At 41.9% G+C, this 24,871-nt stretch overlaps 1 protein-coding gene across 4 annotated transcripts in view; it reads left to right on the top strand.

Moving 5' to 3' along the window:
* The first annotated feature begins 7,768 nt into the window (after positions 1-7,768).
* The window catches only part of LOC101478573 (uncharacterized), a 65,418-nt gene continuing 48,315 nt past the window's right edge, over positions 7,769-24,871 (top strand). For 3 of the 4 annotated variants that reach the window (XM_023152656.3, XM_004548453.3, XM_076875944.1), the window contains exons 1-5: positions 7,769-8,019; positions 12,847-12,912; positions 19,214-19,400; positions 23,067-23,501; positions 24,173-24,679. In XM_023152656.3, the coding sequence (XP_023008424.3) occupies positions 7,870-8,019; positions 12,847-12,912; positions 19,214-19,400; positions 23,067-23,501; positions 24,173-24,679 (1,345 nt within the window). In that variant the 5' untranslated portion in view covers positions 7,769-7,869. The remainder of the gene's footprint in view (positions 8,020-12,846; positions 12,913-19,213; positions 19,401-23,066; positions 23,502-24,172; positions 24,680-24,871) is intronic. The other variant, XM_023152657.3, reaches the window with a different exon arrangement.

Below are 24,871 nucleotides of genomic sequence, written 5' to 3'. Positions count from 1 at the left end.
GGAAGTACCCAGAGCTTGAGTCAAGTTACTGTAACATGTTTTCAGAACTTGCACTCAGTGGAAGCGACGTGTCAACCAGAGAGCAGATGAAACTGTCTTACCTTCCAGGATTGCAACTAAAGTAACTGCCAGTGAGAGTGCAGGATACCATTTATTGGCAAAGCTAGTGTTGCAGAGCATTCTCATTCCCGACGCGTAACATACCGACGATTTGTCACATCCTGAGGCATCCCATTGGAATGCAAAAGATAACTGTGATACGCGTGCGATTGTGGATGGAATCCAATAGAATGACGCTCCCAGCGGCAACACACGTTCCAGCCATGTATTCGAGCCCTAACCTTAACCTTAACCCTAACCATAACATTAATCGTGTTAGATAGTATTTTTCAAAGCTCGTGATGAGAAAGTAAAATAAATGTACATGTGTAGATTCAGTCCAAATGGTTCTCCTGTTTCTGAACGCGTAACATAGGAACGTGTTGGGTGGCCGAAAGCGTAACATAATGACGATTCGTCACATAGCGTAATATGTTACCCTTTGGGAGGGAGAACGTGACGTGTTGGGTGAATATATTAGTTGGTTACCTAGGTAACTTGATGTTGGAACGCCCACAAGCAACCAGCCATAAGCTTGAAATCGATGAGTGATATCGATAGTATTGATACCGATGCGGTTATCGATACACATTGATACTAGTATCAGTATAGGTGTCTGCAATACTGGCCCTGTATTTAACTATCAGATCGATACTAAAATTTGCACATTATTTTAGAGAACCGAAGTCCTACATTTGCAATTACATCTCCTTATCTTTATATATAAGAGAAGTTGAACCCTACAGCCCCAGCTGCTCTCACACAGCGTCACTTAGCTTGTTTTTCATTTTCAGACGAATCCTGACGATATGTGTATAAAAACTTTTTCCCCAATTCGATACATTTAACTTGCATAAATACAGGTTCGCTTCTGTTGCACAAATTCATGTCAGTTTGTCTGAGGTTACACAGCTATAACTATAATGACAGAAGCCCCACCCACCTGCTCTTCAAACCTTCTGTTTGTGATGAGAAGAAAGCTGACATAAAAAGAAAGGAACTAAAAGAGGTCAGAGAGGGTGCACTAAGAGGGCTGTAGCACAGCTCAGCATAAGATGAACTGATAAATAAGGATTATTTTGAGCTGTAAATCATGCAGAGCTGCTCTGAGCAAAAGCCTGCAAACTGAGAAACATAAACTTTTGCTTTTTTCCTCATTTTAATGGACCTGAGCTTTTCTGTCAGCTTCATAAATGCTCCAGGACTTTTTTTGTCTTTTAAATAATTCGTTCAACAAGTGTTTCAGCGTGGTTTGTCTCTGCAGTCCATGTGCAGTACTGTAAACCCCCTGCTCTAACACTCACCTCCAGCAGAGGACGACATTCGCCGAGTAACCTCTTTCCAATCAGCCCCCACCTCACCAGTGACCTCCTCCTCCTCGTCCCCATCGACGGCCCCTCCTATCAAAGCCATAACCTCTCCTAATCCCCCCTCCCACCCCTCGTTGCCCTGGAGACGGCTCAGACGAGCAGGTGATGCATTGACAGGGAGCAGATGGTTCCCTGTGGAGGTAAGCATGGCTGAACAATGCTTCCATATTCATCATAAAGTCCTGCTAACTCTCGGCGTCTCCCTCCTTTGAGTACATGCGTACACATAACTTCAAAGTTGGCGTTTGCAGAGACCGAGCAAGGTGAAAATGTTGTGACAGGGCTCAATAAATGAAAGCGCCTCCATTCAGAGGGGGCTGGTTTACAGTATCTCAGAGAGGAGGCAAGAAGGCAAGCATTTTTTCTTGCCTCGACCTTCCTGTGCTTGTCTCCTGCAGGTGTTTTTGGGCTTTTTGCCGCAGTAACTCACTCCTCTAAAGAAGCTCCTTCTTTAGCCCCTGTCTCCCCTGGAGATAAAGTACAAACACCCCACTCTTGCTGCCTCTTTCTTTCAGCTAACTCCTCAATAATCCAGCAACAATACAGGGCTCTGAGGCGGTGTGCAGCGATTCGCCAGAGGCCTGACTTGTTTTGGGGTGCAGCGGTAGGAGGGGAGGGGCCGGCGGTGGAATGGCATTATGGAGATCAGCTAATACATGTAAAACATTGCATCCATTTTTTCTTCTCTCTTTTTTTTATTGGAGCAAGTGGTAAAGAAAAAAAGTCTGCAGCACAATACGCTTAACCACCACACCTGGAGCTCACAACGGGGGCGAGAATGGCTGCCTCACCCGTCATCACCAGCACGGCAGCACCTATCAATACAGGCTGTAAGGAGCTTGGTTGGGCCGCAGGAGGAGGGGGCCAGCTGTATTCACAGCCTGACTATGATAAAGACACACAGTGAGGAGCCATTCAAGAGCCCTGTGCCCATAATGGAGTCACTAATAGGTGCCTATTCAGCAGGGAAAGTGTTTTCTGAAGGGGCGAAAAAAAAGTTTCAGGGAAGCAACAATCACTTTGTCTGCTGCCTTGTGTATGTAAAATGTATGCAGCGCTCCACCCCTCCACCCTTTTCCAACTCTTTCTGCTGTCTTTTTTTTCCTTTTTCCTTTAAAAAGCATCACCAGTGAATAGGCGACATGCATAGTTTGGAGTCGTCCTTTCATCCTTACTTGAAAATAAACTGAATGGTCTGTTCTCGAGTGAGTATAGTCCAGCAGGCGTGATCTCAAAACTGGGCTCTCTTATTTCATAGAAGTGTTAGCCACATGCACAGGTGACCAATAAGTCTTCCACTGTATATTTTCCTCATCAGATTCATGCTTTAGACTTTTAGAAATAAAGTTTGTAGAAAGCAGAGATCAGGGAAGTTTGTTTGAGCTTCCCCTGATCAAGAAGTTTTGAATGTAAATGTGAAACCTCTCTTCACTGAATGTATTTTAGGAGCTCCCTGGAACTGGAGCCCATTACTTACCATATTTTTCATTTGGTAAATTAACTGATTCTTGTATACTTCAATGCTTTTAAGTGCTTACTAACCCGCATTCGCACACATTCATACCCTGATGGATGCATCAGAGGCTACCTCCTGAGCAAACTAATGTTTAGTTTTATTCTTTTTGATTGTTTTGGCTTATTGATTTGAAGATAAAGTTAGAAAAGGAAAGATGAGATGGTTTGGATGTGTGAAAGAGCAGGGATGGTGGATGAAAATCGAGCTGCCAGGCAGGAGGAAAAGCGGAAGACCACAGGGGAGGTTAATGGATGTAGTGATGAAGGCGATGCAGAGGGTTGGTGTGACAGAGGAGGATTCCAGGAATAGAGTGAGATGGAAGAAGTTGATTTGCTGTGGCGACCCCTAAAGGGAGTAGCCAGAAAAGAAGTCTCGCTTATTACTTCTTAGTTTTATCTACTTAACTGTCTCTTAATGTAATTTACTTTGTCTTGTCTCTTGTCTTTTTCTTATTTTTTTTCATAATTTTCAAATATAATTTGTTGTGCTGTACTGTTGTTGTAGTTATAGGCTCTGATTGTTATGAGCTGAGCCTGGGGACCCACATCTAGGATGCAAAGGCAGGTAGAGGTAATGGAAAACAGGCTGTTTATTTGGCTGAAGGCAGATATCCCAAAAGCAAAAACACAAAGTCAGAAAAGGGAGCTTAAAACTAGAATCTTACTGAAATCTGGGGAAACATACTCGAGCTGGAAATGCTGGTGCTATGAGAGGGAACATTTAACTGCTGTTGTACATTAATAAAATGTTAATAATTTGTTTAACTAATTAGCATTTCTGGGACCAACTCAGTTGAACTTTCTAGCAGTCAAATCCCTAAACCCACCCGTACGATGAACGTTTAAAACTTAAGCTGTTGTTTAAGTTTTTTAAGAAAGTGCAACTAAAATCTTTTACGTGCAAAAAATGTGAACCTTTTTTCTGTGGTTCTGTGCTTCTTCCTGTCTGTCCTCTCCCCCGTCCTGATTTCTGGTTACTCTTATTACTGTTTTTGGTTTAACCTCGCCTGGTTGAGGCAGATGCCCACCCTCCCTGGTGCTGCTGGAGGTTTCTTCCTCCCCACTGTTGCCAGCTGCTTGATCACTACATGTCTCGTTATGTTTTAGTTTATCTTTCTGCAATTGCAGTTTTTCTTATGTGAATCGAATTATATTTGCATAAATCAGTTTGCAGGGGTGCCATATCTGCACAAAGCCTCAAACACACCCGTGTTCAGAACGCAAACATGAGCCAGCTTAAACAAGGCTATAAAATGTATGCATTCCATGTTAGGACAGAGCCCATGATCTGTTTGGAACTTGCAAATGTGTTGGTTTTGCAGGAAAAATTGGAAAATTCAAACTGCTTTTCAGGCCGTCATGCTGACTCACCCTGGATCCTGAGGCACTGGGGAGCAGACCTCGTGGGTGAGCTGACTAATCTTGAAATACTGGGACCATATTGAAAGAGAGGGCACACACTAAAAAATACTGGGACCATATTGTTTTGTGGTGTCAAAGGGCTTAGCTGACAGATTGATGAGATGAGGAAATAACGGAGCCAACCAGGGGGGAGGGAGAGGAGAGGAGGATCTCAGCATGGTGTGGCAACCAGGGTTTGGAGTCAGTGCAGGACTCCCTGCAGGCCTGCGGGCCACAGCCTGTGCAGGTCACCGCTCTTTGATTCTGGGTCCCACAGCCCACAAAGGGCAGCACGCAGTGGGCAGGGCTGCTTTCCTTAGAACAGCATGAAAGCCCCTTGTAATGGTATTTTTATGTGTTTTGTGAGAGTCTTTGTCAGCCTTTGTGTGCTGATGTATGTGTTTATTTGTGTGAGTGTGTGTATGCCTTTGCAGTCCTGCAAAATCCAAGTTAAGTCAAGTGTGTACTTCTAAAAGCCTAAGAGTCCCACGTTTCTTTTAAGTTTTATTTAGCATACTAGAAAAAAAATTACTTTTATGTTATTAGTGGAAAACATGACTATTCTTTTCAGCTTAGTGTTTTTTGCTTCATTGTCAGAGCATATATTTTGGACCGGGACCAGCTGGTTTCAGCAAATCAAAAGCTCTAAAATCCTACAGTATGATATACTTAACAAACACCACATGGCAGGCATTTATAATTAGCTACAGTAGCTCCATGTAGCTCTGGGAAGTAGAGTAGTATTTGGATAAAATGTGAGATATTTCACCTAATTACCATACCATACCATACCACCTTTATTTATAAAGCACTTTAACATAAAACCAGAGTTCACAAAGTGCTGTACATGCTAAAAGCATAAGTAAAGAAAATTAAAATGAGATAAGATAAAATAAATAACTAAAAAACTAAAATAAATTGAAACATGTCAAAACAAATTGAGTCAACCCCTCTAATCAATGCCAAAGGCTTCAGCGAATAAATATGTTTTAAGAAGACTTTTAAATTCAGAGAGAGAAGAGGCCTGCCTAACATGCAAGGGTAGATCATTCCACAACTTTGGAGCAACTACAGCAAAAGCACGATCACCTTTAGATTTATACTTAGTTTTTGGTACCTTAAGGAGCTGCTGATTGGCGGACCTAAGGGAACGGGCAGGTGTATATGGTTGTAGTAGCTCCGAGAGGTGGGGGGGGGGGTATCTGGTATAATTGTCAGATACCAGAAAACGAATACATTTTTGACAGTCAGATGCTTTACTTATTAAGTCAGTAGGCTTCCTTCTACTGTATGGTTGCCACCAGAGAGACAAACCACTTACTGAATCCTGAAAATCATTGGCAGATCAAGCAAAAGCTGGAAAACAAAGTCATTGACATCTATCAGTCTTGAAAGGCTTATAAAGACATTTCTAAGGCTTTGGGCCTCCAGTGAACCACGCTGAGAGCCTTTATCCACAAATGGAGAAAAATTGGAACAGTGGCAAACTTTCGTAGGAGTGCCTACCAAAATTACTCCAAGAGCTCATCAACAACTCATCTAGGAGGTCACAAAAGAACCCAGAACAACATCTAAAGAACTTCAGGCCTCACTTGCCTCAACTAAGGTCAGAGTTCATGATTCAACAATAAGAAAGACACTCTGCAAAATGCGATCCATGACGAAAACCACTGCTAAGCAAAAGGAACATAAAGGCTTGTCCCAGTTTTGCCAAAAACATAGTCTATGGACTGATGAGACAAAAGCTGAACTTTTTGCTTTGCTGCTTTAGGACGACTTGCTGTAATTGATGAAACCATGAATTCTGCTCTCAACAAGAAAATTCTTAAGGTGAACAGCCGACCATGAGTTCATGCCATTAAGCTTTGGTTATCTACCAGAACAACGATCTGAAAAACACCAGCAAGTCCACTGGTGAATGTCTCAAAAAACCCAAAGGTTTTGGAGTGGCCTAGTCAAGGAATGGACTTAAGTCAGATCAAGATCTTTTGGCATGACCTCAAACAGGCCGTTCATGTTTGAAAACCCTCTAATGTGGCTGAATTCAAACAATACTGCAAAGAATTTTCAAGTGGGCCAGAATGATGAATGGAAGAATATTTACATTTTCAGTAGTGGACAAGTAGTTTTACATAACTGATTATCATATTCACCATTGAATTATACATAAAAACATCTTGTATAAAGTCTGTAGGAGAGAAAAGAGATGAAACAGCAGATCACGAGAATACCAGTTTTATGTGCAGTTTCTTTTAGTAGAAAAGCCACACATTCCACAAAAATACTTACAGCTTCCTCTGACACGAGTAATTTTATTACAGTGTCTTAGCAGCTGGTATTGTGGGATGTGGATTACCCAAAGTGCACTGCAGGTTCCCCACAGGGCTGAACAGAGAGGGATCTCAGGGAGGCGTTGCTTTATGAAGGGAAATGTAAAGGAGAGGTCTTGATCTCAGACGGTCTCAAGAAGCTTTAGCTCATGTTACAAGTTGTGCTCAGACTATGTTACAGCAAAATCCTTATTCTGAAAGCATTTAAATAAAGCACTCATTTTAGTCCCTGAATGAAAGAACAAATGTCACAAAATGAGGAACTAAAACAGGTGCAAAAGCTGTTCTTTTTACGTACTTATTTATTTTATTTCAGCAGAAACTGGTTGTGCAGAGGTGGCTGATGGTGTCACTATTGTAAATGTTTGGTCCGGTCACCATGGAAAACACTCACTACTTCTCCCTTGGCCACCTCCCCTTGTTAATATTACACCAAGAAATTGTTTACTAGGATTTTCCTGCACAACAAACCTGAAGATGAAAAGCCCGAAGCACAAGACGCACTCTACATAATGAGCTTTGATTGCAAATACAGATAGAAGGCTGTTCCGGGCTTACAAACACACACACACACACACACACACTGGTGAACTCTTATTTGTGGAATTGATAGGGTCCATTGTTTCCACAGTGCTTTCCACTATATGCCCTGTAATGCAATTAAGGCCAGGAGATTTATGCTGCTTTGTAGCAGCCCAGAACCTGATCCGTGTTGTGTCTGGAGTCGGACTGAAAAGCTGCCTCTCTGTCCAGCTGGTCCTGGTTTCTGCTCTGGCCTCTGTCAGTGTGTGCAGCTATAGTGCTGTTCACTTCCTAATTGAAAGCTTTGGTTTATTGTAGGCCTGTTTTTGTGTCACATTATTTGCCTGAAAATTTGTAGTGAGCTGAGAAGGGAGATAGCCTCTTTGTGCCCAGTGTCTCTGTTATTGTGTTCACCAAGGAAGCATGCCTGAGAGAGTTGCACTAGTTTAGCTGGATGGTAATTATTAACAGCCATAAGCTATTTGAATAGGCTGCATTTTTTCAGCCTCCCACAGAGAGAGGCTCTGACTGCAAAGTGTAAATGCATAAAACACCTTCTGGGCGAGTGGAGACGTTTTCAGGCTCCTTTTAAAGAGAAAATGAGTAAACTGAAAGCCTAGAGTTCCCTGGACATGTCTGCTGTGGAGAGAAGAGAAGTTTCGGAGGCTCGCTGGGAAATTAGACCTTCCAGAAATCGGGATTTCAAGCATCCACTGAGGCCACTGGTTCTGCCCAGGCATCCTGTCTGCACGAGCACCTGGCCGGCTGATGGCTCCAATGGGGTGAGTCCATGCATGCCCACCCAGCAGTAGTGGCCTACTGCCGCCACCGCCCACAACTCTGAAATCCCAAATGAAAGACACGTCAAATGCTGCTGAATGAGCCCCATGGCGAGAACATGAGAGGGAAGATCCGTAACACCCGGCACATCTGTCCACCTCTCTGACACTAATGAATGTTAAGTAGGTTAGCTGCTGGTGTGCCAGTGTCCCACCGGTCATTGTGGCCAGTGGTGGCAGCGGGCTGTGCTTTTGTCATGGTGCGCCAACCCCCCGTGATACGTCTAAAATGGCTCGACCACTTACTCCTGCACACAATCCTGACACCAATAGTCACCATATTGATCCCTCGTGCTGGCAGATTAAAGTATAAAAGGAGGTCTGTCCTATCAGCAGGGGTCTCCGCTGACTTCGAGAGCTCATTTCAGGGTCACAGAGTCCTCTCAGCCTCCTGACCCAGACCCTAAGTGAACACACGAAAACACCGGTGCAGGGCAGGACAGAAACCTTTCCAGGGATGAAGTCCATTAAACAGGATTGGTCAGATGCTCACATTCACAGCTCATTATAGCTGACCCCGGGCTCTTTCTCTTTCAGTGTGCTGCTCGTCTTTTCTATCTCTGGCTCTAACCTGGCCAAAGCCATGCTGAGGTGGTCACTCTCGCCTTTTGTTTGCATTGATAGCTCAGCCGTTAACTTGATTGTCTTCTAGACTGGATCGCCTCGTCCGTTGTGTTGCTTTGTCGAGTTCCTCGAGTGTGCTTTTTAAGTTTAGGGACTGTGCAGCTCTTTTGTCTCAGTGCTCAGCGTTACTCAGGCTCTAAGCCTGGGGTGAATTTCCTGAATAGATTGGAAACTGTCATGTTTTCCACTTGTGAATAATCTTTTTCATTGAAGAATGATGGACTTCAGATTGTTTTTAAATGACTTTATAACCTTTCCCAATTATTCATAATGGGCAGCAACAGTTCCCTAAGAGCATTGCTGATGTCTCCTTGATATTGTGTTAACGCACACCGGAAAACTGCCAAAATGTGAGGTGCTCACACTTGCTGATGATCAGTTATTCAGATCAGATTATTCCAGTGGAAGCAGTTAGGGTATACTTAGGGTATACTCATTTGAGGGTGTATTTAATTAATTATAAGGCCTGCTGAGGACCAGATTTTTTTTTTTATCATGCCCTGATCCCTAAAGCCTACTTTCTTTTTCCTATTACTCAATATGAATATACAGAATCTGTATATGACAAGACTTTTTGTACTGGAAGCTTTCTGCCAAAAGGTGGATTCTGTTCATCTGGACATCCACTTGTAGCCTTCAAGTTATTGACCAGTCATGCTTTAGCAATCTGTGTGAAAAAGAAAAGACTGATACCAAACTGAAAGCTTGACACCATAAAGTATTTCTGCATTTGTAAAAAAAACGATTGTCATGAAAAATACCCTTCAACACTTCCAATATATTACTAGAAATTGTGCCAGAAACCTTTAGTCTGATTTTTATTCTAAGGTTTGCACATGTACCACCACCCTAATGGCAGCTTGTTTACTTCCGTAAGCTACCTGCATTGTTCTGGGTAATTTGTGTCCTTGGTGCTGACCTCACGAGTGCCCAGCTCACTGTTCGATTCCTGCTCCCTTAATTAAATGCTGATTAAATGCCTATTAATGCACAATGACTCGCAGACGGGGTGTAATCAGGTAAAACAGAGTTAATAAAACATCCAGTGTGGTGCTGGGGAGAAAAGGAAGAGCTCCCCTGAGAAAGACAGACAGATGGCGACAGGAACCACCAGAGAGAGGACAAAGCAGAGTGGGAGAGGGGATAAAGCAAATACCAGCCACCACTTTGGTGATTAGTTCTAAATTGGTAATTTGATCTAACCGCTTCCACCTACTCATTATTGATAAGACAAACCATATTTGACCATATTTCCCCCTGCTGGCTCAGACCGACAGCACAACACTTCCTGTCCACTTGCCAGCCCACGCCACCCTACGCTCAGCAGTTCTGACAGGAAGTGCCGTGAGGTGGAGCGTCGACACACGCACAGTGGAAATCCCATCTGCCAGGAATCTCCCTAATCTCATCATCTGAACTGAACAAGGAAAAGAGGAGCAGCAATCACTTTAGACAAACCCTCTGTTGGGATTATGTGATGATGGGTCAAACGGTGACATCAAAGGCAGAGCGAGGACCGCGAGTAATGAAATTCTGTTTGAGCTAATAGACCACTGGCTTTCTTTTTTTTCTTTTGTCACGAGTTTGCTTCTTTGTTTGGAATGAATAACATGAAGACTAAATGTTTTCATCGATGAGTTTGGGAAGTGATTTCCAGAAATTTTTAAACCTTTCAGGAAAACACACGTCAGAGATGTTAAAAAAAGTGATTTATGGAGCTATAAGATAAAATGCTGAGTAAATGTAAATTCATAACTTTTATCTGTAAATTTGTAAAGTAGTCTTTACCTCAGACTTGCAACAGTAATCTGATGACATTTGCCTTTCTTGGCCAGGCTTGATTTTTTTACCTGGCAGCAGAAAACATTAATTATGATATCAGAGTGAGGGGTTATCCTTAAATGAGATATCCATATTTTTATTGTTGGCTAGAGCAGCTTTACATGACTCACAGTTAAAAAAAGAAGCTTCTTTATCTTGCTGAGGGTTTGGTGCAGCGCCTCCGCTCCTCTCTTGCTAGGATTGGTTTTCCAATATTTGGACTGAACACTGAAACAGTATATGATCATGAGGAAAAGCCTAATAGTCAACTTTAGTATGATCATTATTTTGACATTTATAATTTACATTAAGTTTTCTTTATGTGACAAATGCACATTTAACTAACAGCTCATTTATATACCAGGATAGCAGGATTTAATGAGCCTTTCAAGGGACATGGGCTTCAGAGAAGAATCACCTTTCATTTTGTGTTCTCTGTTAGTTCATTGTTTCCTTTTGGATTCTGAGAAGTGCTGAAGTTCATGTTCTCTATCATTTCATAGTTTCTGTTATAGGGTTATTTTGCATTTCCTTGTGCTCGCGAGTTTTGTTATTTTCTGGTGCTTTGTAATGTTTCCTTATTTTCTCTAGATCTTAGTTTAGTTAAAGGTGACTCTAGGTTTATTGGTTCCCTTTAGCATTCCCATTCTGTTCCTTCAGCCTCGTCTTTGTGCAGGTCTTTATGTCTTTCTTGTTCCTGTTCAGTTGTGTCTCTCTTCCTGTTTAGTTTTGGTGAGTGTTACTCTCTGTGTCAAGTTTTACTTCCGTATAATCATTTGTGTCTGCAAATTATTCCACCTCTCACATACCCTTTAAATGACACTCTCAGGCCGAGCTTAGGATCAGGACTTTTTCACAGTGGTTAATCCAAACCACACAGCAACATATTAATGACTAACCCCATGTTGTGGATGGCTTCATCTCAGAGGTGTCATCTGATAGCATTTGTCTCTTCCTGCTGGGGACTCTCAACAAATTAACCCTCTTACTGCATTTTCCCTATTCTCATGTGTTCATTAGTCTAACCACAGCTTTGTAGTTAGGCTTATATCACAAACCCTCCAAGCACTGTTCATATCCAGACATAGCGTTGCCAAAAAATGTTAAATCCATAATGAGACGCATATTTTTTTTAAAAACTAACAATTCCGAAATTAAAATCTTTTTCTAATTGCATTTATTGAATAATAAAAACTGAACACGATGTTTTTTTCTGCTATGTGACTGCAGCCTCTTTTTTGTTTTGCCCAGTTTTCTCTTTCGGCTCATTTGATTTCTCTACATTTTAATCACAGGCCACCCCAGCCCCCAGCCACTCCATCCTCTGCTGTCTGAAAATGATGTACTTGATTTCACATTCAACGTAATTAGCGACAATGAGGTCACTGGGCCACAAGTGCCGTGATTTACTGAAAAAAACGGTTGTTTTTCCCCGTCCGTTCATTATTTGGCAGCAATTAAGGCGTCTATTAAGGACGAAGAGCTCGTGAGGTATTTCTGGCATAATGTGTGTAATCATACATAATGTGCTTTGTTGCATACAACAGGTAGGTAGACAAAGGAGGTAAAATGGGCCAGACCTGACGCTGCCCTCTAGCCTCTCATGGTGGCACTGAAGCTGTTTGAGAGCTCGGCAGCAGAGGAAATGGAGGCACGCATCAACCTCCATTGTCTTCCTCCTCCGTGTGCCACTCTTGCCCCATGTCACCTACTCTGGTCTGGGGTTACAGCCCATGAATGAAGGGTGAATCCTGGGAGGGTCTGCTCTCCTGCTCCCTGCAGTGGATCAACTCTGGAGCTGACTCAGTGCTTCTGGGAGCTGCCAGGAGCTGCAAAGAGAGATGGATGAGCTGCTGGGAATTGGCTGGTGTTGTGTCTCCGGGTGATTGATGAGTTAACACAGTGCCTCTTGCTCCATGGGTCAAACCGACACATCGGGACCACAGGACCACCGTACTGTCCCAAGGAAGCTTTATGTTCGAAGAAATGAGGAGCAGACGTTCTGTACACTGAGCAGATGTTGGAAAGCTGGTTGTGTGGGAGAGAAGACTTCATCACAGAGTCCTCAGCTTCTCCTGGAGGTGTTTCACAGCAGCTCAATAATCAAGACAGAGGGGGTTTAAATATCTCCAGAGAGCCCACTCCCTGTGTGGCATTATGTGTTTTCAAATGCTTCAGTCATTGTTCTCAGTCCCAAGGCCTGTGGAGTTAAAAGCATTTCAACTCTTTCAACTGATCAATCTCAATCTGATAGATCTGTACTTAAATAAGCCGTCTTTCTGCAATCAATACTGTTAAATGTGACTTATTTTCTTTTTCTTGCAGAGACCCATTTATGTCTCTTTTGTCAGCAAGGCTATCCTGTGGGACAGAGGAGTCTGCCACTACACTGTGAGTGCCCAATTTTACACTTCGTAGCCACAAAGAACCTGAACAGATTTTGGTATTCTTACCTGTTGTTTTTGTGAGATTGTACAAGTGATCCTTCTAGCTTTCCAAACTTGCCATAAAATCATGAATACCTCCTGTTTATAAGTGCGCTCTTGTGAGACTAGATTAAGGGTGTTTCAACCCCTGAATTGTTTAATCCATTTAAATCAAACTTCATTTCCCCTCCTTGGAGCAGTTCGTTTATGCAGATGTGAACACAGTAATCGCACTTGTTTTCAACATGATCTGACGCCGATATGATCATAGTACCAGGTGTACATTACAAGTTTGAGCTAAGAAACTTCCTGTATGCTTTGTATGGAACAATGGATGCACAAAAGTCTGTACAGGCTAGCAACTAGCCATGAAACGAACATAAAGTCTCCATTCTCCAACAGTTCAGAACACAGCATCTTCTTTCTGTTTTTTATCCTCTGTTATTACACATCTGAGCGGATTAAACATTGTGACGTGGTTTGTGCTGATACATTTTGGTTCACTTGGATTTTTCTCTGTGTGAAAAGAATCCAAATCATGGTGAAAAGCGGCAAGTTTACAAACTCATCAACTGATTCGGACCAGAACAAATTAACTACAGGTGCCCTAAAAGATATAAGATAAGTCGTTGGAGTCGTAGAAAATGTTAAAAGGGTAGGTTTTGCCATGGCTCACAGCAGAATCTAATGTGTCATAGCATAACAGGAAGTATATTTCATGTCTGCATCACGTATTTTGCTCAGGCAACGCAGGGATGCACCATCGTGATGCACCATGGCTTTTCTCTGCCTAATGGGGCGTCCAGACGGTGGTGAGGTGGCAGCCAGAGTCCTCAGAAAATCAGTGACATTCAGGAACTTCCAGTGAAATAGATGCTAGGACTCAAGATTTCTTAACTTCAAAGCAAAGGTAGTGAATAGATTTAGAAGGGTTCTTGGCAACCAGAGTCAGCAATGTCTGCTTGCAACCAACTGTCAGCACCAAAGTGATGGCTCACTCAAACAAGTTAATGTACAGGATCCAGAATCTATACTTTGGTCCAGATACCAAAGGCCGTTAATGAGTATGCCTCTGACATAAGGGGTATTCGACATGGAGCATGGAGGATCATCCATTTAAGGATGAAATCAGCAAATAAATGTTAAAGTTTTAGCTCTGTTTTCACTCAGAGAACAGGGCAATTTAAATTTTTTTCAAATTCCTGAAAGCTTTTTATAATTTGAACCCTTGCTTTTCCTCTAACAAGCAACATAAAACACACACACACACACATATTCTTCTTCTTCTTCATCTTCTTTCTCTTCAACACTCACGATTCCCCACCTCTCCCCTCTGCTGAAAAGCGTCCGGGAGTGGATGTGCCGCAATTAACAGTGGAGTTGCCATGGGGACAGCACAGTTGTGTGGGCTGGCTTCCTGTCTCGGCCTCTGGTTAAACAAACAAGTAAAGTCGTCGGACAAAGGGGCCCGCTGGTCCTTACAGCCTCATTTACATCCTCAACCGCTTTCACCGCTTCTGCATTCACAGAGTTCATCAGGCCTGGCATCACCCACTGCCATTCTCCAATCTCCTGCGCCCGCTCTGGTTATATCTAATAAATCATGAGGGCATTGTGATGGTAACAACTGCCCGCTGTCATACAGGGGGACAACTTTTACAACAAGGGTAGCTAAGCAGAGAGACAGAGAGGCTGTTGACCCAGACATTGATGCTCCTCTACTCTCACCCAGGATACGAGATGCAGGTCGGGCTGCACAGGTGCCCAAACATGGAGGCAGAGCACTCATATATAACAGGGTTTTTACATAAAAATGTGGTATGTTTGTTTGTTTTTTAGTTTAGGAGCAATATTGTTAGAAAGAATTTACCATATTTAGTTCATCTGAAACTTTATTAGTTCAACAACACCTGCTTCCAAACAATTTCACCAAAATGTCGGAGTTGTGTCAGCACATGGCCATAAAGGAAGTATTAATGGAGTCATTTACTAAACTTTGAGGCACATGCTGTTAATAAATTTTTCCCCAAACTCTGTAAAGTCCATTATTGTAATATTAAAGGTTGTAAACATAGACAGATAAAAGAAGGTTATGAGGAAATACTACTACTATTAATGTTCATATCACCGTTCATCAATAATTACTCTGTGTTAAGTCATTTTGGTGACTGTACATCAGAGGAAGGAAAAACCAATTAATAAATCCCTGATGTAAAAAATGGTTCCAAAACTTTTGTTCAGTTATACCTGAACTTCAAGGGCCTTAGAGGACTCTGAGCACAAACTGTGCGGCAGTATCGTCACATCCTTGCTGTGCTGAGTTGTTTTGGGATCTGTGCGTTTTCGGGGTAAAAGCTGCCGGACCCTCTGGGGCTGCGTGGGCCCGTAAATCAGGGTCATTGTCTCACCATCGAAAGTAGAAAGTTGCTCTGAATGCTAAGCTGCATCTGAGTCTGGCTTCTGACACGAGCTGATAATCAGATTTACTCCCCAGAATCCGCCGGACTCCACAATGTGCCCCACTGTCGTCGTCCCTCACTTTGCCTCTCGCCGGCCCCCTTGCCAGAGTCCCGACCCTCTCCCCTCCTCCCCCACAGCAAAGCTAATTACACCCCGCAGAAACACAAATCTCCATGATTTAAAAAGTCACTCTTTTTCAGGGGTTTAACCTTGTTAGGGCCTAAGCCTGGCTTTCTTGTGCTTCAGCTCTGTGAAGAATTCTCTGTTCCTGCAGACGCTGGGACATAGACACACTTCTGTCTTTGCTCGTAGTCGTCCGCCTGTCAGAGGGTTCACTCAGAGGCAGCATAATTAAGTGTGTGCATGGATGTGTGTCTGCACAACTGCTTATGTATGCTTGTATGCTGTGTACATATGTGTGTGTGCGTGTGTGTGTTTAGAGGTGGTGGTGGTGGGGGGGGGGGGGGGGGGGGGGGGGTGAAGGAGCACATGCAAGGCTGTCCTCTGCAGGCCATCTGGGACTCTGACTAACTAATAGACTTCCTACATTCATCTAGAAGCGCTACTTGTACATCTCAATCATGTAGCTGTTGACCGCAAACAGGCCCGTAATGACATTAGCCAGCTCTGGCTGTGTGAGGACAGCGTGTGGGTTGCCTGACGCCAGGAGGTTAGCCTGTTTCCTGGGGGCCTGTAGGGCCCCTGATGGAGCCCACACAAGTGTTATGGGCATCTGCAAAAACTACAGTCCTACCTACTGTCACTGCTGGAAATGCCTTCCTCTGTGACATGGGACAGGGAACCTATAAGCCAAATATTAAATACCATAAATCATATAATGCTGTCCACAAGTCTTGAGTCATTATTCATTTCTTTATATTTTGGAAAATGGGAAACAGGTGCAGAGTTGAACTATTCTAACAAGCTTGAAAGTCAATATTTGGTATGACCACCTTTATTTTTCAACACAGCCTGAACTAACTTAGGCAGTTTTCTTGGAATTTCTTTAGGTAGTCCTCAGGAATAGTTCTCAAGCTTCTTAAAGGACACTCAGAGCTCTGGATGTTGGGTGCCTTTAGATCAGGGGTGTCAAACTCAAATGCACAGTGGGCCAAAATTCAAAACTGGAACAAAGTCGCTAACATTTGTTCCAATGTTGTTTCTCATTGTCCACAGCCCCAACAGAGCTGTGGACAATGAGAAAGATGGTGGGCTAACATTAATATTTATTGAAAAAAAATCTTCCTCCAGATTTAAGAATGAATCTCTTCTTATGGACTCAAATAAGTTTTGCTGGAAAACTGAATATGGAACAAGCAAAGCTTAATACTAAACAATATATATATTAGCTGTATAATACCAGTAGGCCAGCTCTAATAGTAATTTGGTATGGCTTCGCGGGCCAAATGTAATTAGGCCAGAGTTTGACACCTATGCTTTAGATGATCTCACACTGCTTCAATAACATTGAGGTTGAGGCTCTGGGGAGGCCAATCCATGCCTGATACTGCTCCAATTCTTCTATCCAGGTATGCCTTTACTGCATACCGTGTGTTTTGGCTCACTGTCATGCTGAATAATGAAGCTTTTGCCATTAGGATGTTTTTTTCCAGATGCGTTGGATGGATCCTTGATGTGATTCTGGGTTAATGCTGCCCCAAACCATGACTGAGACTCCACCATGTTTTACAGATGCTCATCCTATCATTCAAGTTCATTCAGCTGACCCACAGTGAAACCTACCTGCTGTGTGACTAACCAGTAATGATAGTTAGCATTATCACATAACGTAGCACTCCATTAACACATTTACCTTGGTGAAAATGTCAACAAACCAGTGGGTGTCATTATAAGGATAAGACATCAGGAAGTTGTAGAAAGACCTTAGTCCATCATATAAATTCAGTCCATAGATAACTAATGAAGTAGAGGACTGAGTATTTAGACTTCCTGCATTGGTGTGATGAGGTAGGATTTAAATAGAAGTGTTTTTGAAGATTTGGCTGCATTAATAGTTTTTGAGTGGACTGCAGTGGTGTAGACTTACATTGATATTCATGCCCCGACCTGTCCCACAGAAGGCCACAAGCCTGATAACACCAGCCCTACAAAGAAATCCCTCCGCAGCCTTTTGAGGGCCTGAGTTTCAGGTATTAAGGAGGCCAAAAGGGTGGAAAAGCAGTGTGGAGGAGAGCAGCCCCCATCGCCACCTCTTGTCCTGCCATTTCTACCTCACTTCGCCTTCTTTACATCACAAGAATGTAAATCTTTAAAGCCTGTGCATCTGAGAGAAAGGGATTTAAAAAGCTGATCCTCCCTGTGTGAGTCACAGACAGTGCCCCCACCTTTCACCCTCTTTCTCTTTCTGTGTGAGCTATTGTTTTCAGACAGATGTTGGATCTGTACATTTACTATTTTTATTCTATAATAAAAGAGTAAGGAGCTGCACTTTGTTGCAGAAGGAGCTGAAATCCAAGTCAAATAAAAACCCTGCGTCCACGGGCCATTTATTACGACTGTTTGCTCTCTGAGGGCCGGAGAGCGACTGAATGACTCACTGGCACCAAGGCTGTATGCTGGGCTTGGATTTCTGTGGTTGGCATGCCGTCCCTCCTTCAATATTGACCGGCTTTTATCTCCTGTGTCTCCCTAACAGTTTACTCTAGAGTTTTATCACCCTCGCCATAATTTTCTGCCTCTTGTCATGAAGGAGCTGGGTAAAGAGGAGGAAGCAGGAGTTGCTTTGTGTGCTGATCTGTTTTGTCAACACAAGGGGGCAGTGGTGGTACCATGCATCATTTGAATCTCCCCATCTCCATATACAGCACACCCTACAGCAGGTTTTCTCTTTCAGGCTTTTATTTTGTAACAGCTTAAAGTTTGTATACTGATACATTTGCTGCTAGTTTAGTGACAAATAACAGTTGTTGTACCAAATAAAGTTGAAGGAAAATATTATTTTATTTATTAAATCAGAATTTTTGTGCATATGTTTTCAACCTTTTTATAAATTGGTACCTTATTAGATTATTAATATACAAATATATGTTTTTAATAAATATAATCATTTATGTTTTTCAATGAGGTTATATATTTAAATATGATGGGTATTTTCTTTTAAAGTTATGTTTAATATTTTTGAAATGTAATCAATTTTTTGTCTATTTTCTTTTCTTTTTTAATCTTTTAATTTTATTTATTATTTCCTCAAAATTATTTTTAATCATGTTATTTATGCTTTTACACAATGTTTAGATATTAGTTCATTTTATTTGAATTAGTATATTTTTTTATTTTCCAAATAAGTTTAAGTAGTTTTTTAATTTGTTATGTAGTTACTATGTGCTTTTAAATAGCCGCCTTTATTTAGTTAATTTGATTTGATTTTAATTTGATCAAATAATATAACATTTTTTGTTTTAGTCATTTTTTAATGATCTGTAATGTGCTTTTTATTGTGTTGAGTGCTTAATGTTGTAAGCATTTTCCCCTCTTTTTTAGTATTTATGTTGTTTACATGTGTCATTTTTTTAGTTTATTTTTATTTTTTATTATATTTTATTACTTTTATTATTTTTATTCAATAGGATGTATTTACATCATTCAATATACTTTAAAAAATTACAGTTATTTTACATCTTTTTGCTTTATTTTTTATTTGTTGGTTCTCCATTTACCTAATCTTCAAAATTCACTTACAGATAGAGTTGATTTTTCACTTTATTTATTCTGTTTTTACATTTATTTTAAGAATAAGAGCATTTCAAATGGTTTTTTTTGTTTGTTTGTTTTGTTTCCTCCTGCAGGCCCACGGTCGTCCAGCTTTCTGCACCTCTCTGTGTCCACGCTTCCTGTCTCACATGAAGGCTCGTCCTAAAGACTTCTGCCCTCCCTATTACCGGAGCTCCAAGTTCACACAGCAGCGTCCTTCTTCTCACGGAAAGGTCCAGAACACACACGCTTCCACTGACCCAAAGAGCCAAATGCTTCAGGGTGAGGGGTTATTAATGAAACATCTGGACCTTTCACTGCTGACTCCTTTATCTCCACAGGCCTGCTCAGTAGCAAAAGCTAGCAGCCATCAAGCTTGTCGTTAGCTGTGTGTGTAGTTGTGTTTGCTTAACTCCAAATCTATCCTCTCTAGCGAGGACGTACCCACAGCGCCGCCCTTCTGGTGGTCTCCTGGAGTGAAAAGCCTGGTGCTGGGAGACCTACCGCTCCTTTCAGAGCCCAGCCTCTGATGTGAAGGCATTTCTCCCACCACACACCTCAGCAGGGCACCACTCCCAGAATGCTCAGCTGAATGTGTGTGAATGTGTGTGTACAGCAGAGGAGGGGGCATTTCTTAGGATCGGGGTCTAATACTAATTATTCTGCCATATGGTGGTCGGCTCCCTCACAATCGTCTTTAACCCTCCTCTCTGAAGAAACGTGCTGCGCCCAATGCCATGGCTTTGCACTCTGACACATGTCATTCATATGCACATCAACACACGCACGTACACACCAGTTCATGTGCACGTGTGTGTGTGTGTGTAACAGATGGGAATGGCAGGGCATTGTAAGAGGAGGCAGTGCAGAAATGTGCTTTCCAGCGCGTTCTCTTTATCCCCCTGTGCTGACTCCTCTTGGCGACAGACCCCCAGGAAACAAGAGCAGATTGTCTGACACCCTCCACCCCTGCAGCGCCACCACCACCACCACTACTACTACTACACACACACCCTCACAGCAGTCAACAAAAAAAAAGGAGGAGTGAGAGGAAATGGGCGGTGTTGTATGGATTTGAAGTTTGTGGAAGAGAATCTTGGAGCTATGAAAGGAAATGTGGAAAGAAGAGCCGGAGAGAGGGGATAATAGCTGTGGTAGGAAGAGAAAGGAAGTGGGTTCAGGTTTGGACTGAATGTGGGCATTAAAACACATTTTGTGGATATTAAGTGTCACAGTGAAACATAGTAATTTATCCGATGCCACAAAGTTCACAAAACCGCCTCATTTAGTTTATTTTGTATATCGAATGTCTTTAAATCATCTTGTTTGTTGGTTAAAACAAGCGAATCTTGTTTTTTGTGTTTTCTGTGATTTGCTGTGTTCGTTTTCATTCCCCATTAACAGTTTTACTTACACAAGTTCATTTTACTACTTTAGCCCTTATACAAGAGAGAATTTATGTTTACTTCCAGTCTTGTGTATTCACTACGTCTCTGTACTTAAAAATGAAGATTTCAAACATAACATCCATATTCGGGCTTAGCGGGGGATCGGGGATCAAACCTCACATCAGAGATCAAAGTTCAGCTCATATATGTCACAGATTTTTACACATCATTTGCATTTTAATGGACTGGGTGACGTTTTGTGATATTAGTGTTACTCTGTTCAGAGCTGCTGTTCAGCTAAGATAGTAACACTGAAATTCACTGACTGTCTAGAGCTTTATTTTTTTTTATTATGATATTAATTAAAGAAAAGTTTGGTTTAGTTAAAGGTCAACTGTTAAGACTTCTTTTTAATCCTTTTTTTTTGTAAACCAGATTAATTATTAAGCTAAATGAAAAGGCAGACACATTTATTGTGTCTTTATGGAGTTTAGTTGACAGATTATGGAAGATGAAGGATTAAAGATGGACCTACCTCTGTTCGAAAGAATCAGAACTTTTCAAAACTTATAATTATTTGTCTTGTAAATTCTGTGTCTGAATTTAGGTTCTCACTTTTTCTTTGTTGTTAGCAGCTGCTTGAGAGCTGACAGGTTAGTGGAGTTTAGTCAAGGTATTTCTAAATATGTGCAATTGATTATAGCATTTGTGTTGTTGAGATATTTGTATATGTGTAAATATATGTTTGATTGTATTGTATGATTATTGAAAATATGTAGAAAATGAAGCCAGTTGTTTTTTAGAGGGGTTTCTGTGTGATAAGATAAGATAAGATAAGATAAGATAAGATAAGATAAGATAAGATAAGATGAGATAAGATAAGATAAGATAAGATGACCCTTTATTAGTCCCACAAGTGGGAAATTTGGTTGGTCATAGCAGAAAGTGGACAGTACAAAGTTGAAAGGAGCAAAAATTAAGAAATACAATAGAATAAAACAAAATAGAACGAAATAAAATAGTATGTCAAAATTGCACATGTTGCATCAGAAAAAGAAATAAAAATCCAATATATTGGCCCTCCGGATCAGCCTGTTCATCCCCAGCAGAGATGCTGCTGTCCCAGCAGACCACAACGTAAAAGATCGCTGATGCCACCACAGAGTCACAGAAGCTCTTCAGGAGTGGGCTCATGTCTCTTTGGTTGAACCTAAAGCTACGGCTGGCCAAACTGACATGACAACATGTTCCTGTTTTGTCTGAGCCAATGTGCTGCTGAGACAAAATAGTCAGCAACAGGACGATTCATCCTGTTGCTCACCATCCGTTTTGCTGTGAGCCGATCTCTTCATTTGTAGCATTTTGTAACGTGTTAGTAATTCTCTATTATCATTAGGAATGGCCGGGTTTGTGTTTCAAGTTAAACTCTATACTCATACTTGAGAAGAAAGTAAAGAAAACTCTGAAAGCTATAAACTTATCACACAAACATCAAAATTCAAAGATTACAACCAAAATTTAAAAAAAAAAAAAAAAAAAAAACAGTCTAAAGCCGCTACTCTTCCACATCAAAAGGAGCTAGTTGGGGTGGTTTGTGCATCTGGTTCCCAAATAAGCAAAAGAAGGGCGATGGATGGGAAAAATACATAATAGTAAATTGGAATACACCAAGGACCACGACAGGATGGTCTGAGATTTTAAACTGTGAAAGCGGTAGGGGTGTACTCACTAATTCCACCTGACAGATATGTTTTTTTTAATTTACTTATTTAAATTGTGTGTCATTTATTTGAGTCTGTCACCTTTAAGCGCTGCTTAGTGTTTCTTATTGATATACCGTACACATATACTGCACACAGCTGTACATGCAGTTGCAGGTTTGATTCATTTGTCTTCTTTTTTCTGTGCGTCTTTCTTCATCATACTTTGAAAAAGAAACATTCAAACTTTTAATTGGTTCCAGAAAGTTGGTATTTTTGTTTATCTTTAAGCAATCTTCTGCACATTTACGTTTTATTCTTTTCTTTTCATCTTTCATATCTGATTCATATGCCACTTTTTGAACCGACCCTTCTCTCTTTCATTTTATATATATCTTTGATGTTATTGTAAAAGCAGAGTGACGTCTGAATCTCTCAGTTCTTACAGAAACAAACAGAGCTTGTGATGTTTTCCACACACTTGTTGCCACAAACAGCTTGCAGGACGCCTCCAGTGTATACTGTTGTAAGTGTTTAGATAAAAGGTCCCCTGCCCTCAGGTCTGATGCTTGTTGTGAATATGGAGTTGGGAAACAGGCAGCTGCTCCAGTGGGGTGATTTCTTGCAGCCTTTGTTAGCAGGCCGATCCACTCAGCAGGGAAACAAGTGTCTGCTCCAGGACTGAGGAAAGTGGGAACAAAACTGTCACGAGCAGACTCTGGAAGTTTTAAAAATGAACCACAATGTGTTGACCTTTGAGGAATAGAAGAGTGGATTTATTCCCTTGATTCAGATCCATATTTAAAGTCAGCTCTGTGGCTGATGTGAATCTTTACTGATATTTATTTGTGTTTTTATAGAAGGACACTTCCATCATATTCCCATCAGAAGAGCAGGCTTCGTGGAGAACGTTGGTTTGATTGCAGGAAGTCGCTCTGCTATAGTCATTCCCTGTGCCCAGCTCCCCGCTGCTCCACCCAGCCTTAATCCAACACCACCCTACAACAACACGCCTCACCCTGACTCTGAAAGACAGGAGAACAACTCAAACCCCACTCCAGCATCTCCTCATCCTCTTCCTCCTGTGAAGGAGAAACCGCTTGGGGGGGAAAAGGTGTCCCTACCCGCAGTGCTGGAGCCCGACCTCAGACCTGCTGGATCAACCCTCTCACCACCACCCAGCTCCCTCTCCCGGGGGTCTTTTTCAGATTTAAGCCGTCCACCTTCCAGTTTATTCAGTCGGAGCGCCGACCTCAGCAGTGGCAGGAGCAGCGTCCTCTGTGACAAAACATCTGGTAAAAATCTCAGTTAGCCGTTTTCATGGCACCTTTAAGACTTGTATGAATTATAACTTATATTTACTAATCAAGTACTTCAGGCTGATTTAAATGATGTTTTCAAACACCCAAACCCCAAATATATTTACTACAAACTAATATAAATGGTACAGTATAGTAGAAATAAACCTGCCAATACTCCAAAATGTGAGAAATTTTATTTCTCAAGAAGAGATTTAAGCATTGAGGGAGTTGTAGCTCAGGTTGCAAAGGTGTTCTTGGGCAATATATTGAACTCCAGTTTCCCTTGATGGATTAATATCATCATACCTTATACATGAATTCAGAAACATAGAATATCTAGTGTGAATAAAACAGTCTACATGTAAGTAAACCAGATCTTAGAAAAGGTTAAAAAAGCAAAAACACAAAAAAACAGAAACATAACTTTTAAAAACTTTTGATGTTAAAGATTAAATTTCCATCTGGTGTTTCTGATGAGTTTCAGCTGATGAAGAAGGATATCTGCAAGGGTTTATTTCTGTCCCAAAAATATGGCTTTTTTTTCCTTTTTTGATTAGTGAAATGTGTCAGAATTAACAGGAGAGAAAGTGATGTCATTCTGGAAACTGCAAGCAGCAGTTTAGACTCAAACTTCTGATCAAATTCTTTTTTCTTCTGTCTTTCAGCAGCAGATTTGATGGTCTCAGCAGATCCAGAAGGCTATGTTTCTTTATCCCCATCCCATCCTTCCCCTCTCATGCAGTTACCCCTAGCTTCTTCCCCTCCAGAGGAATCAGACCTTCATCAATCCTTCAAGAAAAACACCACCGCCGACAGCACCGCCACCCCTGTGTTCTACGAGCCACTCTTCGGCCAAACCAAACCCATCTCACCTCGCCCAATACCAGCCATCCACTGTAATTCAGATAAACCTCAGAGCAGCAAGAGAAGCACAAAAATACCACAAAATATCCACTTAGAAGTATTTGTAGCTCCTGCCGATCTCAACACATCCTTGGACTCCGATCAAGGTGCCACTCTGGCTTTTCCCTCCACCACTTGGTCCTCCTGCCCAAGTCCACAGAGGACCACTCCCCACTCAGGGTCACTGGCAAAGCTGACCCCTTCTCCTCCAATGTCTCGGATGGAGTCTCATCGCTGGCCGGTCCTGCCTCCAATCTCCCCTGTCAGAGGTGAGAAATGAGCTTGGCGACATATGTGTCGTTCACAGCCTCCTCCCTGCCCAACACTACACTCCTACCCACTTTCTGAGGGCCCTGATTGTCCTGAACAAGGGTGGACATCCACCCCGGGACAAAGAGATCTGGTCAGACAGAGAAATCAAAGCCTACTTCCACAGTGAGGCCTTCAGATGCTCCTGCCCC

Source organism: Maylandia zebra, linkage group LG17 (genome assembly GCF_041146795.1).
Source record: "Maylandia zebra isolate NMK-2024a linkage group LG17, Mzebra_GT3a, whole genome shotgun sequence".
Classification (NCBI taxonomy): domain Eukaryota; kingdom Metazoa; phylum Chordata; class Actinopteri; order Cichliformes; family Cichlidae; genus Maylandia; species Maylandia zebra.
This window is presented reverse-complemented; position numbering and strand designations above follow the sequence as displayed.